The sequence below is a fragment of the Puntigrus tetrazona genome, chromosome 17 (assembly GCF_018831695.1).
Source record: "Puntigrus tetrazona isolate hp1 chromosome 17, ASM1883169v1, whole genome shotgun sequence".
Taxonomy (NCBI): Eukaryota; Metazoa; Chordata; class Actinopteri; order Cypriniformes; family Cyprinidae; genus Puntigrus; species Puntigrus tetrazona.
Genome location: NC_056715.1, coordinates 1,235,211 through 1,253,067, shown reverse-complemented (window position 1 = coordinate 1,253,067; position 17,857 = coordinate 1,235,211). Strand labels below are relative to the sequence as shown.

The following is a 17,857-nucleotide window of genomic DNA, read 5'->3' as shown; positions in this document are numbered from 1 at the left end:
AAGTGATAAAGGAAGAGTTTTTCCCTCGTGGATAATCAGAACTGGGCAGTTTTGCTGACGCTGATATTGTCTGACAGCTTATATTGTAAACCACAGATCATTATAACAGTATACTACTTGCATAAAGTCATATAAATATCAGTTATCTCCAATGAGACGTCTTATAACATTGATGCTTAGTTAACAACATGATGCTTAGTGCTAAAACAACGATGACTAGAAGAAAAAAAGCTATCAAAAGCATGATGATCATATTTGATGTTCGCATTTTTTTGTTTGAAAACATGAAATATGCATAATCGAGCCCAGCGAGTGTTCGTCATAAAAGGTTAGATTGTGAACAACAGGTTTAATCATTTTTCTGCACTGCGTTGTCTTCTGTAAGCGTATAAATCTTCGTGTTTAGGTGCTGCCCATTGAGGAGATGGCGTGCTGCAGGTGTGATATTCTAAGCTAATGTCCTTGCTTTCTTATGTCTGTGTTCATCTTCCGTCTCAGATTCCCTCCGGCTTTCCCTCCCTTCCTCTGCGCTGGGATCGTGGCGCTCCGGAGTGAGCAGAAATCTATTTCTGTCTCTGTGTATATTCCTCTCCGGCTGCTGCCGTTGCCAGCAGCGTGTTGTCACGGTGATAGACATCAGCCCTCGGCCAATCAACACGCACGTGTTTATGCCAAGAAGCATGATCATTTTCCACTTACTTCCCACTGCTCTTGTGAGTAAGTAAGGTGCCGTGGCCGTGCCTAATGGAGAGAAGTCGGCGTAAAATGTGAGTCTTGGCAGTCGCGCAGTGGGGATGGGAACCGCGCCGTTTAACCGGACCTGAAGGAGAGCAGTGGCTTTCAGTGAGAAGATCCGGCCAGGTGAGGAAGAGTTTGATCTAAACTGTGGTCTGAACACGGTAATGTAATGGCTGTGAGAAGGCGTTTCATCCTGGCATGTGGCTCGTATTTGATGGTCACATCTTGTACGCTTTGGAGATTTTAAGGTCTCTGTCATGGTTGTCTGCGAGCCAACATTTTTCCCAAAAGTGGTACCAAGTAGCGACGTGTTAGTTTGTTTCATTTGGATTTGTTAGTTTACCCCAAAATGAAAAAAAAACCTTTGCTGCAAACCTCTGGTAATTTTCTTTCTTCTGTTAAACAAAAATGAAGAACGTTGATAACCAAAAAGTTGCCGTTTCAGGACATTGACTTCCATAAGTCATTTTTTCATAAATAAAAAGGTACAAAAGCTGTCACTGGGGCGATATATTTTTCAAAAGATACACCGTTTTAGGTATTATTATGTACACTTGAGGTACTGATGTTCTTTTAAGGTACCATTATGGACTATTTAGGTACAAAGGTGTATATTTTGAAAAGGTATCGGCTCGGTGACAGCTTTTGTACCTTTTTTCTTTTTTGAGAGTTTGGTCACCAGCATTCTTTTGTGTTCAACAGAAGAAAGAAAGTCATTATCGCTTTAGAACAACATTAGGGTGACTAAATGATGACAGAGTGTTCATTTTTTTGGCCTTTTAAAATCCACAGAACCACAAAAGTTGTTCTTCATACTACGGAAAATAATTTCTATTTTAAAAACGATTCAATGAAAGGTTCTTTAGGGAACGCAAAATGGTTAACTCATTAAACTCTATTCTGTGTGGTATAAGCTAAAGCTGTCAGAAATCTACAGGCCGCCTTATATCTATATTCGTAGTAAATATTATATATACTGGTCAGTAGAGTTGCCATTGGTCAGCAGAGCTTGTATGGGCATGTTTGGACAAGTGTCACCTCTATCCACGCATGTTATAACGCTTCTGATCGTGATGTAGTATCACTATGTAGTCCTCGTGATCAGTCTTTCTCGCACACTCGAATTGAAGCTTATTCATTGTTAGTTTTCACTGTGAAATAGCACTTAGAATGTGTTGCCATGGTGATCGGATGAACACTGTTCATCTAACACTGAGAAACTCAAGGCGTTTATTTTAAATCCGATGCTCGTGACCTTCTCTAGTCAGAGAAAGAGTGGGAAGATGCACAGAAAGAACCGAAGCACACAGTTATCGCATTTTAGAGACAGAACACCTAAATATCCTGACATTTGCTTCCTGTAAAACAAACCAGAATCGCCACGATAGAATCATAGCTGTAGTCTATGTGACTTGAGAAAAAAATTTCAGTGAGAAATTGATAGTAAATGTCACAAGTTATTACAAAGAAACTGCAAGTGATAGGATAATTAAAAATGAAATATTGCACAGAAATGGTCTTTTCTAAAAAATTACTTTAAACATGCTAAAAATCATTTTACGTTGTACACTGAAAGCGAAACATTCGGTGTATGAACGGTTTTCACTCAGAAATTGCTAGTAAATTTCTAAAATAATTATAGAATCTTCATGAAATTTTGATATACTGAAACAGTATTTTAAGCACGCTACAATCATATTTACAGATTTTAAAATAATCTTTACAATGTACGCAATAGAAAACACTTTTCGTTCACAGCTTGCTAGTTAATTTCGCACTTATTGCAGGGAAATGTTAAAAGTGAAACTTCGATATGGAAACGTTGAGATAATATTTGAGTCATCTTTGCTTTATATACAGCCTTGAAAAATGATTTGTACAGTGCAGTTTTCTGAAGTTACACAGTACCAGAATCAAATGTTTTACTTGCCAAAACCTAAACTAGTGCATGACATGAGAAATTCATACGGACTGCTTTAAAAGTGTTGTGCTCCTTGGTTTCCATGGAAAATATTGAACATTCTTCAAAGTAATACTTAGGAGTTCCATAGAAAATATAGCAGCGTTCAGAACCACCGTAAGTGCAATCGAATATAGATACAGTTATCCCTTTTAGGTGAGCGCTGCCTATCTGTCTACAGTGCATGATCATTATAAACGTGCTTTTTATCAAACCCGTTTGCAGGTTACCTGTAAAAGATGCATGTGATTTTTCCTGACTGCTGTGTGCGGTGCATGTAAGGGGCTCTGGCGGAGCATGTGATGTCACAGGTGCACGAGGGTTACTTGAGGATGCCTGTTGGCCTATTCAGTATCCACTTATGTGAGACAAAGAACGTGAACGCAGCAGGAATAGTCGTTTGGTTGCCATGGGAACATTCCTCATTTCTGCACGGCACATGCGTGGTGAGTGGCATTTACAGTATAATTTCCAGATCAAGGCCATTTGCATATGGCACACTTTTAGTGCCATTATCAAACCCGGAATACGCACATACCAGCTAATCGTGACGATTCGTCAGTTAAGTCAGGAAGCTTGATTTTATTTCTTTTTTCCCCAATATGGAAGTATTATGGTGTGCGAAACAAATCACAGATAAGATTTCTGTTTTTATTCAACAAGGATGCATTCGATTTGTTCGAAAGTGACAGGAAAGATGTTCACGCTGTTACAAATAGTTTCAAATAAATGCTGTTTTTCTGAACTTTCTATTCGTCAAGAGATGAATCATAGTTTCCGTTTTTTTTTTTTAAACAGAAACCAGCATATCGGAATGATTTCTGAAGGATCACGTGACTAAACTGCATTTTTAAACGCATTCGAATGGAAAACAATTGTAACTTAATACATCTTAATAGTATTTCACTGTGTTACGGTTTTTACTGCGGTTCTTTTAATAATGAATGCAGCCTTGGTGAACCTTTTGAATCATCTGAAAAAAAAACATGAAACATTTTTGTTATCAATCCCAAAGTATTTAATGGCATACATGAACACTTTTGCCCTTTAAGCCAAAAGGCCATTTCAACCAAAACACTGGCATAGCTGACAAGCACAACAATGCAAACTAATGGTAAAGTAAACACTGGGGACAATTGTCTGGTTTATGACTCCCATAACAGACTCTGGCATGCATATATATATATATATATATATATATATATATATATATATATATATATATATATATATATATATATATATATATATATATATATATAGAGAGAGAGAGAGAGCGCACAAGGCACTGCAGCTTTCTGTATTCTGCATTAAGTGTACTGTGGAACGGCCCTGAAATGGCTGATCCTCCACAAGCATTGAAGGTCAAGTCTATCGTCTCTCTATAAATATGATGGTCTGTCCCAGTGGGTGCTCCGTATCGCCGCTCGGCTTTTCCAGTGTCTAAGGCACACGCATTTGCTGACGAGCGGAAATCTGCACATTTGCATGCGATTTGATAGCGTGCAAACGTTCCTCCTCCGCTGGCCGCTCGTGTCACTATGATGCATTACTGCATTCTGTGAAAGTAAATAAACTGATCTCCAGGACTGCTTCTCTACCAGAAACATATCTGATGAACTAGACGTCCACACAGCTTCCCTGACTCGGCTAAATATCATTATTCATGGAGACTGGTAGTTGCCTGTGCTAAACATGTTTGTATTGCTGCTCGGTGTCTCTGCGCTGTTCGTTTGTGAGTTTTTAGCAGGTTACTATAGCTTGGTTCCTTTATTCAGTGCAAGACTATGGGATTTCTGTGCATTGTTTCATTGTCCACCAGATGACAACAGTGCAGTGCAAAATACGACTTTCTTAGTAAATATTTTGTCTTGGTTTTTTTCCATACAAATATCTACACATTACATTCTTAAATCAAGGCACATTTACTTACGTTTTTAAGAAACGTTTGTCATTTTGCTTCTTAAGTAAATGCATCTCGATTCATTTGGATATTTGTACTGGGGGGAAAAAGTCAAAAATAAAATAATTTTTTTGAAGTGTAAGTCAAGACTCAAAATTTGAGTTAACGTTCAAGATCTTTAGCTTAATTTTGATCTTAATCTTGTCATTTTGCTTTAAAATAAAGACAATAAAGCAAGGAAAAAACTAAATGTTAATTTAAATAAATATCTTTATTTTATTTTCCTGAAGAAATAAAGATTAACTGCGTTTAAAGAGACAAAGAGGAGACAAATTATTGAATATGGTCGTTATTATTACTTGTTACTCCTGGTTTTCATCCAAAATATCTTAAATTGTGCCCCGAAGACAAACAAGCTTTGGGGGTAAGTTATCAATGATTTTAAGCTTAAAAAAGGAGCAAAATATCTGCCAATGGTGATTAAAAACAAATACTTTCCTTACCAAATTGGCAGGTATTTGTTTTGCACAATTTAAGCCAAAAAGTTTTTATTATTTTTTACCTAATATCTGTCATATGTGCTTCTTAAGTTGATGCATCTTAATTTGAAAATGTGATATTTATACTGGAAAACAAGATAAAAATACTGAAGAAGAAAAGTATGTATTGCAATGTAAGTGAATTAAGATTCAAGATTTGAATCGTGAATGTATTGTAAAAAAATATGATCAGGTTTGATCAGTTGCCCCGAGCAATATAAGCTGTAGTAATAGCGATGCCTGCTTGATTTTGTAATACTGGAGAGCTCTAATGTTACTTAACAGACTATGACTACAACACAGAGACAGTATCTGTACTGTATCGTGTTATCCTGACCCCCTCCGATCCTCTAATGCAGCACCCAGTTGTCTTCTCCCACTGTAACTTAAGATGATGGTCACAGCAGGTCAAATATTTTTAGTTGTGTAAATTGTATTGTGTTGAAAGGTCAAGGTTGCAGGCCGGTTGAGAAGTGGTGAGGATTTACAGCCCTGAACGGGGGTGTTTTCGGTTACTTGTTTGCTTAACTAAAAGGTACCACCAAAATGTCAACATCCACGTGTTTACATGTGTGCGAGATATATCCCTTCCCAAAAATCCTGAGTGTATTATATACGGGAATCATTTACCATTTAAGGATAATTTAAGAATATTTAAGGGGAGAAAAGTTTTTTGAGCAGTGGAACTTTGTAATAGATTTTGTAATGCTAACTTATAAACATTTAAATATATTTACTGTGAGCTCTGAGATTAGTTAGTGATATATGTATATGTAATTAATTAATTTGGGATGTATTTTTGCAATAATCATCAAACAACCTAATTCCTATGAAAAACTACAATACCCGTTATTCTGCAAAGAAGTCTCCTCCAATCAGAGAATCGCAGCAAGTAAAAAAAACGCCCACTTCCATGAACAAGCTCTAAGATCACTTAAAAAAAAACAAGGTAAACTGTAATGCATTGTTTGACTAGAAAATCAACATCTTTAAGTCAGTTCATTTATATTTCACCATTGTTTTTGTTTAATTCTGTCATTTGCAGTGCTGTATAATGCGATTTATAATTAATCTCTTCATTAAAGCTGTTAAGCCTTTGTCTGAATTTTTTTTTTGCTTCAAATCAAAGCTTATGTTGCGATTCTCCTCGTAGCTGTTTGGTTTGATTCACGCTTTATAACTGAATGAGAAAAATACTTCTGGAAACAGCGCTGCTGAAATAGTGGCTCCTGAGTGTGTTTTGATGAAAGCGCATACAATCTGGGATAACGTGTTTTACTAAATCGTGTAAATTAATAAAGCCAATAACATGCGCTTTAAATGTTAGTTATGGTTTCATGTTGCTTTTAGGATGCTGCTGATAATTTATCAAACCCATGAGCTACATGACTAATATTTTCAATCCCGGTCTAATGCTGTGTTCGGAATAGCAGATTATCACACTTCTTGCTACGTTACGCTTTATTCCCGTCTTCCCGAATCCTACTCCTTTTCACAAGCAGCATGGCCATTCACTGCTCCCCGCGCTGATGCAAAAGTGGCCTCGAATGTGGGCCGTTGCATAACCCTTCGCAGGGCCCCTTTTCTATTTTTGTTCCTGGATACGCGTCTCAGTGAGGTATTTTCTGTGGTGACTCGCTTACATCTGTAGCTCTTCTAATGTACTCTCATTGAGCAAGACACGGATGACTGTTGAGACTTATTCCTGGCACATTTGTCTTTTTTTGAAGGTGATGTACAGCAATACAGGAAGCAGGAATTATGAGAACATCTGCATTTGACTGGAGACATTGGATGAGGCTGAATTTGGACACCAGGTTTGTGAATTGATGGTGTTGTACGTCTTACTGGGACTCAAAAGCAGGTGACTCGTCAAAGTCAGTCCTTGACTGCTCTGCTTTTCTGAAGCACGATTAGCTCTTCTTTGGACATTTTGTTCCTGCTGTAGTTTTAAGATGCAACACCGCTGTATTTCGTGAGATGCCAGGCATCCCGCCGGGTAGTGATGCCAAGGGGGGTTGATATATGACGTAATGACATTCTCTCGAGTCTGGTTATATTTTCCCGCCTCTGGCTTTGACATGTTGCGCTGGTTGTTGTTGTAGATGCGTTAAAGCAGATGCTTGTCTGGTCATCCGAGGGATGATCGAAGGTCAAACTTGGACACTTGCAGACTTTAGATGTTGTTCTTAAACGATGAAATCGCATCATGTCACTTGGACAGATTTGATGGCATTATTGTCTGAATGCCGAACACCGCTGACACATTTAACTTGTCAGCCCAGTTTTTAAAGGTGCATTTAGCCTCTGGCAGGTTTATCCACCATATTTCTCCTCCAATGTGTTGAGGACAGCGCAGGATTGAGATTGACCTTGAAAAAGGCACATCTGATCGCTGGGTTTTGTCATTCCTACAACTCTCTCTGCTCGCTATCTCCAGACAGACAGGCTGTTTAGATACTAACTCGACCCGTGGGAAACATTTGACTCCATTGTAGTCCATGTCAAGATTCGGTTTTAGATTTTATAGCCTGGTGGAGCTTGATATTTCTTGCTGGCGAGTTTGAATGTCCTAGTTAAGAGGTTTGAACCAGATAACCTTATGTAACCTCATTATACAAACTCTGATGTATGCAGATGGTAATTATATTTGCACATGTCTTTTCAAAGAGTGTAAGCAGAGGTGGTGTAAGTTACAATATTATTGTTTAATATTGTGGCAGTACCTGTTGACTTATTTGACCAAGAACATTTTTACATTAATTTAATTTGTTCACACATTTGTGCTGCATAACGGATAGATTCTTTACACTACACTGGCTTCACGGTGTGTTTTACTTTACAAGGTACCTGACATGTGTTTGTTTTGTTGATGAGGTTTTCAGTGGCAGATACCCAGGATTAAATCATTTAGAAGAGTTTGCTCTTGCATTTTCATGTTTTGTTTTGTTCTTTTCGTGCAGATTTAGCAGAAGTGTTTCTTACTTTTGTAATGTTTTTGTAATGCACGGAGAAGAAAATGTGTGAATGTGATTTTATTGTTCTACTGAATAAGTTATTTTAATGTTTTGAAAGAAGTCTTAAAGGCTAAAGGATGCTTTTATTTAATCAAAAATATAGTAAAAGGTAACATTGTGAAATACTATTAACATTTGAAATAACTGTTTTAATGTATTTTAAAATATAGTTTATTTTGGTCATGGAAAAGCTGAAATTTCAGCATCATTACTCCAGTCTTCAGTCTCACACAAACCTTCAGAAATCATTGTAATATGCTGATTTTGTGAAAAAATGTAAAACATTTCTGCTTTTTAAAACAATTCTGGATTTTTGAACGAATTTCAAATACAGTTAATTTGTAAAATTTTAAATGTCTTACTGTCACTTTCAGTTTAATGCATCCTTGCTAAATAAAAGTTTTTTGTTGTTTTTTTCAATTTGATGACTCCATACCTTTAAATGGTAGTCTATAATATTATTATTATTATTATTATTATTATTCAGTTGATCTTCATTCATATATCATGGTTAGCACCTTTGTGTGTGTGAGAGAGCGTTTTCCTATGAATATCAAGACATTCCAAATACAGATTAGAGTGCAGAATGATTGATGATGTTACAGAGATAAATTGCATTGTCCCCCTGCACAGCTGTGTACTTGTTGTACTTGTAGTTTGGTTAATTCTCTAATGGAGGAATTCCTGACCTTACAGTTTGAGACGACCTTCACATCAATCACAAACCTCAGAAAGACAAAGAGATGGTGCTGGCAGACTGCCTTCAGAAACACTCTACTCAGGGCATGGTGAGTTTATGGACCATTTTGGCATACAGTAGGCTTTTGTACTGTCTCAGCATTTTATTATACTCTTCAAATTATTCTTCACTACGCTTAAAACCCTTTGAATGTGTTTTCTAACAATGTGTTCTTTCTTTTTGCAGACAATTTGGATTTGGTGCCCAGGCTTAAATGTATATAGGGATGGAGACCATTTATAAAGAACTTAACTGAACATGCAATGACTGAACATATGGAAATTATTTCATCATTTTGAAAATGATGCTATTGGACTAACTGCTGTACAATCACAGGGAACTGTTTAAAGCACTGAAGGATTAATCCTCCACATTAAAAGAGAAACTTTCAGACGATGTTAGTTGTGACAAAACCAAGGGCAATGTAGCAACTGTAGATAGCAAATCCTTATCATGGAGGCTGCTAAAACCTCAGGTGATGCGGAATGTTCCAAACAGATTATCGGTTTCAAAGATGACGAAAAACACTTGCCATCTGAGATGACCCAAAGAGGCCAATCCACTGGCACAGAGGACAAAATAAGACTTGCGGAGCAACCCCAGACCCCAGCTGTAAGTCCATCTCCTGGTATGGAGTCACAGGTCCTTGCTTCAGGAAATATTCTTACCTCGAAAACTAGAGAACCATGTCACATCCAGCTCAGGAGGAAGAATGTTCCACTCCCAAACAAGCGATATCTTCAATCGGAATATGAGCTGCTGTCAGAGGGCCTTCTCAAAAAGGAGCAGAAGTCAGTTAAGACTGGGAAGTATGTATGCCAGTATTGTGGCAGAGCTTGTGCCAAACCCAGTGTACTGAAGAAGCACATCCGTTCTCATACTGGCGAAAGACCATATCCGTGTATTCCTTGTGGTTTTTCATTTAAAACTAAGAGCAACCTGTACAAACACAGAAAATCTCACACCCATGCAGTAAAAGCAGGATTGGTTTCATTTTCAGAACATGACAGCAAGCATATGGATGAGGAGTTGGCGGTTGCAGAAGGCGAGATGCATTCGGATGCTGAGCAGAGCAGTGACACAGATGAAGAAGTCGTGGAAGACTTGTCCTTGGATACAACAAGCCATATCAAAGAAAAAGAGGGTTTTGTGCCAGAAAAAGGCACAAAAAAGGACGCCAATTTATCTGCTCAAATGTCACTTAAAAAAGAAACAGGGCCATCAGGAAAAGTATCTTTATGGCAATTCCGGGAAATGATGGCACCTGCAGCTATTGCTCAGGTGGACCAAATGGTTGAGTTCTCCACCATCAAGCAAAGACTGGCACTTCGGCTTTCAGAGAAGAAAAGTCAAGACTCTGATCAGTCTCTTTCTCTGCCCAGTTCATACAGTAAAGGCAGCACTGATTCAGGATACTTCTCACGTTCTGAGAGTGCTGAGCAACAGTTCAACCAGTCGAGCACAAGTGCCAAAACGTATCAAGAAATTATGTTCGGGAAATGTTATAGGCCCACAAACAGGCCAAAGCAATCAATCACTGTACAAACCTGCATGACAGACATAAATGAAGCCACATCTAGCTTCATGATTACATTGAACAAAGGCATAATGCCAGGTGACACTGACTCCACCATTCACAGAAGCAAAAAAGATCTAGTGCAATCAATAAAAATTGATTCTGAGTCCTTCCAAGAGGAAGATTACCAAGAATGTCAAATCTCTGGCTCTGACCTTCTGGAATTGGCTTCAGAGAGTAGTGTATTCTTGCGCAGTAATTCTCTTCCAGCCTCATCTAATTCAAATCTGAATGCACCACAAGGGCTAAGAAGCAGTAACTCATTTGATGAGAGAATGACAGGTGCTGATGTCACCTACCGGGGTGCAATGGGTATGAGAAGACTCATGCGGCAAGCTGCGTTTGAGCACTCTGTTACGGAAGGACACACCGAATCGGATTGCTATGCTCATCTGGCTTGTAGCTTAAAATCAGACTTGAAAATTCATAGCATAGATGATTCCAAAATAGGTGCAGAGAACTATCAAGAAACTGAGTGTTCCATTTTTCCAAGCCATTTATCAGAAACATCCACAAGGAAACGAAGAAAGGACAAAAATGTCATGGAGGAAGATGACTTTCATGTGCAAGACAAACCTTCTGGACACTCGGAGGACACTGAGACAAAGCCAACTACTTTAGATGCCGCCTTTTCTGACACTGAGAGAAGGGCTGGCAGCAATGTTATCTCTGTCATTCAGCACACAAATTCACTAAACCGACTAAACTCTTCAGAAAAGTCAAGTGATGTTAGATCATATCCCTTAGACAAAACTGGCATGTACAGATTAATGGAAAAGGAGCATAGCATGGAGGGTCACAGAATAGAAGGATCAGACTGGCAATGGGGATGCAGTGGTTTTCTGCACCAGAAACTTCTTACGAGTAAGCACCCAGCATCTCAGCCTAGTATTCAAGTTCCAGAGATTAGAGTAACTGTGGAGCCTGACAGACCAGAAAAAGTTCCGGAAATAGGGGTCAAGCAAAGGGAAAAGCATGCTGAAGAGTTCCAGTGGCCACAGAGGAGTGAGACCCTATCACAGTTTCCAATGGAAAAGCTACCACCCAAAAAGAAACGCTTGAGGTTAGCAGAGATGGAATGTTCTTCTGGGGAATCTAGTTTTGAATCTGCTTGCACAAGTCTCTCCAGAAGCCCAAGTCAAGATAGCAATTTGTCTCACAGCTCAAGCTTTTCCCAGTCCCTCGACAGAGAGGAGTCCATTAACCTTGTATGTCAAACCAACCCAGATGAGTTTAATAAGCCTTTGGAGTTCTTATCCGTACCAGGTAGTTCACAGAGTCATCACAGAGAGATGAGACGTTCTGCTTCAGAGCAAGCACCTTATAATTTACCCTCAGAGGTTCCAGGATATCGAAGCAAGTCTTTCGATTATGGTAGTCTTTCGCCATCACCTGCATCTAGGCAAGACGAGGTTAAAGAGCGTAGAAGGGCCTTTTTGGTTAGGCAGGCATCATTAAGTGGTGAACCTGAGATACAAGGCGGCACAGTCTCGGATGAAATGAGCAAAAGAACAACTTCACCAAGCAAACCGTTTACACTTGAGGGATCCATTGAAAAAATGAGGTATTCTTTGATTTCTGGTGGTCCTTCTCCCCAACAAAAACAATATAGCACAGCGCAAGCCTCATCTCAGTGTGCTAAACCCAGTGTTTGCGATGTTTATGACATGGATAGTGTAATGCGATTTATAAAGAAAGAACCTGAAGAATCCAAGGTAGCTGAATCTTATATTAGCTTAAGAAAACCCCAAGAAGATTGCTCCCAGAGTTTAGGCAATGTTTTGTCAACGATAGCAGTGCTTTCGCAAGCCCAGCAAGCATTATCCAGTCAAAATATGTCTGGTTTGCTAGTTCCTGTTAGAATTCAGATGCAAGTACCATCTTATGGGAACATAACGTACACCAGTATATCTCATATTCTGGATTCGCAAACACAGAGTCCTGTGTCGTACATAGGACACAAAACATCCTCCTGTCAAAGTCTTGCCATAGTCATGCCACAAAATAACGCAGGTTGTGAACTATCTCCAGTATCAGGGCACCCTAGACGGCTACTGCACAGCCCACAGGCATCACCAGCAAAGCTAAATACAGGCATACCTCTATCCTTAACCTCCAAAACCATCTCAACTACAGAGGCCCCCAGTGGTGGAGCAAACAAGCGCATGCTCTCACCTGCAAGTAGCATTGAACTATTCATCGAAGCGAAGCAGCAAAAACGAGTCAAAGATGAGAACATTTATGGCCAGATTGTTGAAGAGCTTAGTGCTGTGGAGTTAGGAAATCTTGAAGGTGAAAAAGAAAGTCCCAAGAAAGCTTTCAAATCGGGAAGCACCCCTGAGACCTGTGAGCCCACTGAGGAGGTAGATATGGATGAGCCTAGCCGCGATTTTTACAGCAATCCAGAGTTACAATCTCCTGCCAGAATTCCTCAAGATGCAGCTATGATGGAACAAAAACCAACATCTGAACTCACAATGGCTAGTAATCGCCCTGGTTCTGGTATAGGTGCAGTGCCCTCTGCAATCACTGGTGCTTTACTGTTCTCCAAGTTTCCAGGTCTTCACACTACTACTTGTGTGAGCTGGTGCTATCTCAACTCCACTAAGCCAAGTAGTACCCAAACAGCTGCAAATTGTTCAGAGTATGCCTCGTGGTTTGTGAGATGCCGTAACCCTAACCCACCTGATCTCAGCACTGGGATGGTTCTTGCTCTTCTTCGATCCAAACAGAGGAGGCAGGATGCTTTTTATTCAATCGCTAGTATGTACCAACCTGGACTACTAGTGACCTCCACTCCCTGGAGACCGAAGCAAGAACAAGTATGTTATCTGTTGTTGGCTTTTGCTGATTTGCCACTTGCTGCTGTACTATATTTACCTAAATATAAAAAGCCAACTGTTCCATAAGGTCTGTTGCACTATTGCAGGTAATACTGGACTACAGAGAGGAAGATACAAAACAAGATGTGAAGGTAAAAGACATTAGCCAGAGGTGCAAATCTTTACGAGAAGATGTGTCATCCACCATACGGCAAGCAGAACCAGTCCGTGTGAAGATTTTTGAAGGAGGGTATGAATATGTAACTTGATCATGCTGATGTGCATATGTGATTGTAGAAATGCATCAAAATGAAAAAAATGTTTTCCTCTGTCAGGTATAAGTCCAATGAGGAATATGTGTATGTGAGAGGCCGTGGTCGGGGAAAGTATATATGTGAAGAGTGTGGTATTCGTTGTAAGAAGCCAAGCATGCTCAAGAAACACATACGAACGCACACGGATGTGAGACCCTACATCTGCAAGTGCTGCAACTTTGCTTTTAAAACTAAAGGTCGGTTTCACCACATTTACATTTAAGCATTATTGTAAAATATTGAGATAGAAAAATAACCCCTGTTTTATTTAGGGAATCTCACCAAGCATATGAAGTCAAAAGCTCACATGAAAAAATGCCTTGAACTTGGAGTTTCACCCACAGCCATGGACAATACAGAGGATGCTGGTAAGATTTTTTGCAGTACTTGCAGATGTAAAAGGTTTCAATCTAACTTGGTTAAATTTTTAGGCCTTTAACTATTTTCAGCATTGTTCTGGGTGTTAGAGACGCTAATGTCATTTTTTTTCTCTTACTGCTTGTGTAGATGATGCACAGAAGTCCTTAGGTGTCATGCCAGTGGAAATAACCGTTAAACATCAGTTCTCAGATGCAGAAGATTCTGATGGTGTTGATGAGGATGAGCCAGATGATGAAGAGGATGATGAATGTGATGGTGATTCTACACCAAAAACATTGTCCAGAAGCACAAGTCCTCAGTCTTATGCAGTCAACAAGCCATGTCTGTCTGGCTGTCTCCCTAAACACTTTGACCCAAGCCACAATCCACCAAAGGAACAGCTTGGAGTTTCTTCTCCGAGTATTGATGATGATATGACCTTTGAGCAGTCAAGCAGTTCCTCTGAGCCTTGCCCACTTCAGCTGCTGTCACCTTGTTGGGATTCACCTCGCCAGAGATACATGTCCCCGAGAGGAGATCTCTCACCACAACGTCACCTGTTGTCAAGCCGTGATTCGTCTCCTTTAAGGGCCGTTTCTCCAAGGAGCATCAGAGGGGATTTTTCACCTATCCGGCAGCTGTCACCTGTAAGACCTACAGGTTCGGACCCCTCGGGGCAACGAGCGCAGTCTCCACTGGGTCGGCAAAAAGGGGTGCTCAGGGCCATGTCCCCACGGAGGGGGTCTTTTCAGCACAGGACCCTCATGGATCCGGGAAGAAGTGTGAGATTTCAAGCTTCTCCCCTTCGACCAGTCTTCGGAGTGCGATCAGAGACCAGAATGGTATGCTTTAAGATTTACATTTAATGCATGTTTTTATCAAGTGCGACATATATTGCATTCAAGGTACACAATCAATTCTTGCCTTCCCTGGGAAGGGAACCCATGCTCTAATGATTTAGCTACAGAAACACAAATTGCTTTTGGAGAACTCATATTGTACCTCATAAGTAAATTACTAACTGTTGATATAAAATTTTATTCATATTTAAAACCTTTTGCCATCAGTGACATCAAACCTGGCACCATTGTTTCTGACAGCCATGGTCATTTTAAAATTTCTTTGTAGAATAAATCTTTATGATAGAATAAAATCCTGATAAAATACAATACCAGCATTATTTGGTAAAACATTGTTATATAGTCAATTCTGTTGCCAAGCCTTAATGTCATAACAGTTTAAATATATAAAAATTTTCACATCAAATCTACACCAAGTCTGATGACTATATTTAATTCTCTAAAAAATAGCTTACACATCAGAATGATTTGGTCAGCATCATGATCAGCCTCACTTCTTTTCAGGATCAAGGGGATACTCCTCAGAATTTGCATGTTCCTGTCGGCCTATGCAGCAGTCAAGATCTGTCCACAACCCTGCAGCCAGACATCTTTAGCCATTTGCCTTTGCACTCTCAAGGACAGGTGTCAACGCCTGTTCCGATGATCCCTATTGGGGGGTTAAGAATGCCCACAATGTCGACATCTGGTGCTGCTGGGGAGAGAAATTTGCTCCCGTCAAATCCACAGGGGAACATATTAGAAACGGCTAGTTCTGGCCAGACCTCAGCCCCTGTCCTAGATCCTGGAGTGGCCTACAGTGGAGAAATAGCAACCTCTTCCACTGGCTTTCCTAGCAAAGACGATAAGAAGGAGGAGAGCGTCTACATCTGTGCAAAAGCTATTGCGTCCCTCAGAATCACATCTGAAGATGCTGCTGATAAACCACCTAAAAGCTGACTTCCTAAGCACTATATAATCGGATTCAGAAGTTAAACTAAAGCTCTCAAGCTCAGACCAGAAACGTATTTTATGCAAGTATTCATGTGGTTGCATTCAACAAACATTAGTGGGTTCTTGTGTTGCACTGGCGGTAGCAAACGTCTGTACTCAAGGGGGCGATAGAGTTACCTTTAAGTGTCTGTGCCATTAACCCGGATGTTTTATTATTCAGGTAGCCTAGCTGCTGTAAACATGCCAAGTTTAACAAACTTAAACTAACTTGCTCAGTAGTTGACATTTAGCGCCCCCTTGCAGTCTAACACATTTTATAAGAAAATCATGCACAAAATCAATCTTGCAAAGAGTGTGTTTTTGGCGTTAAGAGTCTGACCAAGGGCGCTTGGTAATGTACGCAGAAACATAATACACAGAATATGCATAACATCTTGCATTCATGTTCAATGCACATGCCATATTTTCCTGCCATATCAGTTACATCTATAAACATGTACACCAATACATGCAATGGAAATTGTATCAATATTTCTCAAAAACTATAGTTCTGAGTTTCACAGGACTGGAAGTGCATCATTGTGCCCCAAGTATACAAAATGCCAGTCGCCGTTCTTACTGAAATCGTCTTTGACTTTTTGCTTGTGCCTTTTAAGAAGATGTTTGCATATCCCTCGATGAGAGAAAGTCATTCGATGTACCCTGTTTATGCACTTAACAATAGTGGTGGTCATTAAGTTGAACTAATATGAGGTACCGTGGTTGCTTTTTGAGATTGCATTTATTACGTACGTTAAAGTTTGCATTAAGCTGTGCTACGACATTGCCTTGTATGCTCTTGTATATTTTTGCTGGCACCTTTATAACTTAACCGCATTATGTGCGTTCAAGAATATGAACCCAAAAGTGTTGATAAATTCTTTAAAAAGTTTAAACCTTCTCCACCGTATAGTATTTTTCTAAATGTATCATACCTCGTTTCCTTATTTAATCTTTAGAATTTTCTGCACTTAAGCAAAGAAATGTCATTACAAGGCATTTTTAATATAGACCTGCATATGACATCATATTATTATTATTATATAAAAAGCAGTAAGTATTGTGCATTAAGATGACTATTCAAAGCACTTTCTAGCGAGCTGATAGACTGAATGCCGTGTCATCAATATCGAAGCTCTTTTAAATTATTTTTCATTGAATTAATCATATGGCACAACATTCCAGTCACTGTTAAGTCAATTATATGTGCGCACACACACACACACACACACACACGTAAATACATATTTACACAAATTCACACATAATCGCTATCATGTACTGTAATTACTTTTGAAGAGTGGCTTGTGTTGAAGTAAACAAAAATGAATTGTATATTTGAAGGGGTAGTTGCTTTTTCAGGTTTTTCTGGCCATCAGATGAAGGGGTCTTGTCTGGTGAAATTGTCTGACTGTTTGAATGTATGAATTTTTAGCCTAAGTCATTTTAAATGTCTTTAAAGAAGGTATAAGTGCTATCTCATATTAAACATACGGATATCATATGAAGTAGCGGTCAGTTTATGGTATTTATATTAATAGTCTGAGTATTTAAAAAATGCTGAGATTGGTGAAGTTAAACTGAGTTTATACTGAAGGAACTTTCATGTCATGTTTACAGTATTACATATTAAAGATTTTGAGGTATCTAGGTTGAATTTATGGCATTTTAGAAATTACAACTGTTATTTATCTTACGGACTGGTACATGGCCATCATTTATAGAAGTTCATGAACATTTCTTTTGTTATGCCCATAAAGGCAGCTGATTTCTTCTTATTTAATTGTTTGTTTTTGTTTTACTCTGATTACAAGATGTCCTTTAGAAAAAAAACGAAATTAAAGTTCTATTATAAAAACGTGTTTACAGTGTTCTTTCCCTCAAAATGAAATATGCGTATTAATAATAATAAGCAAACCAGAGAAATACATTTTCATCTCTATTGTTTTGAAACATCCAGAGAATTTAGCACGGAATCATATGCTTCTTTTTGCATTATTTTGTATTTTTCGAATGACTCGATCTATAATAAGCATAACGATTTCAGAGAAGAGTTT

General features: G+C 39.0%; 1 protein-coding gene across 3 annotated transcripts; it reads left to right on the top strand.

The window, feature by feature from the left end:
- Positions 1–713: 713 nt before the first annotated feature.
- Positions 714–17,658, top strand: hivep2b (HIVEP zinc finger 2b). Of its 3 annotated transcripts, XM_043263492.1 has the most exons (9): positions 714–861; positions 6,871–6,957; positions 8,854–8,945; positions 9,083–13,294; positions 13,402–13,544; positions 13,630–13,805; positions 13,881–13,976; positions 14,116–14,810; positions 15,333–17,658. In XM_043263492.1, the coding sequence occupies exons 4-9, from the start codon at positions 9,350–9,352 to the stop codon at positions 15,765–15,767; spliced, it is 5,490 nt and encodes a 1,829-aa protein (XP_043119427.1). In that variant the 5' UTR covers positions 714–861; positions 6,871–6,957; positions 8,854–8,945; positions 9,083–9,349; the 3' UTR covers positions 15,768–17,658. The 3 variants fall into 3 exon arrangements, with proteins under 3 accessions (XP_043119427.1, XP_043119428.1, XP_043119426.1); XM_043263493.1 differs by lacking the exon at positions 6,871–6,957; XM_043263491.1 differs by lacking the exon at positions 714–861 and having other exon boundaries at positions 6,761–6,957.
- Positions 17,659–17,857: the final 199 nt, after the last annotated feature.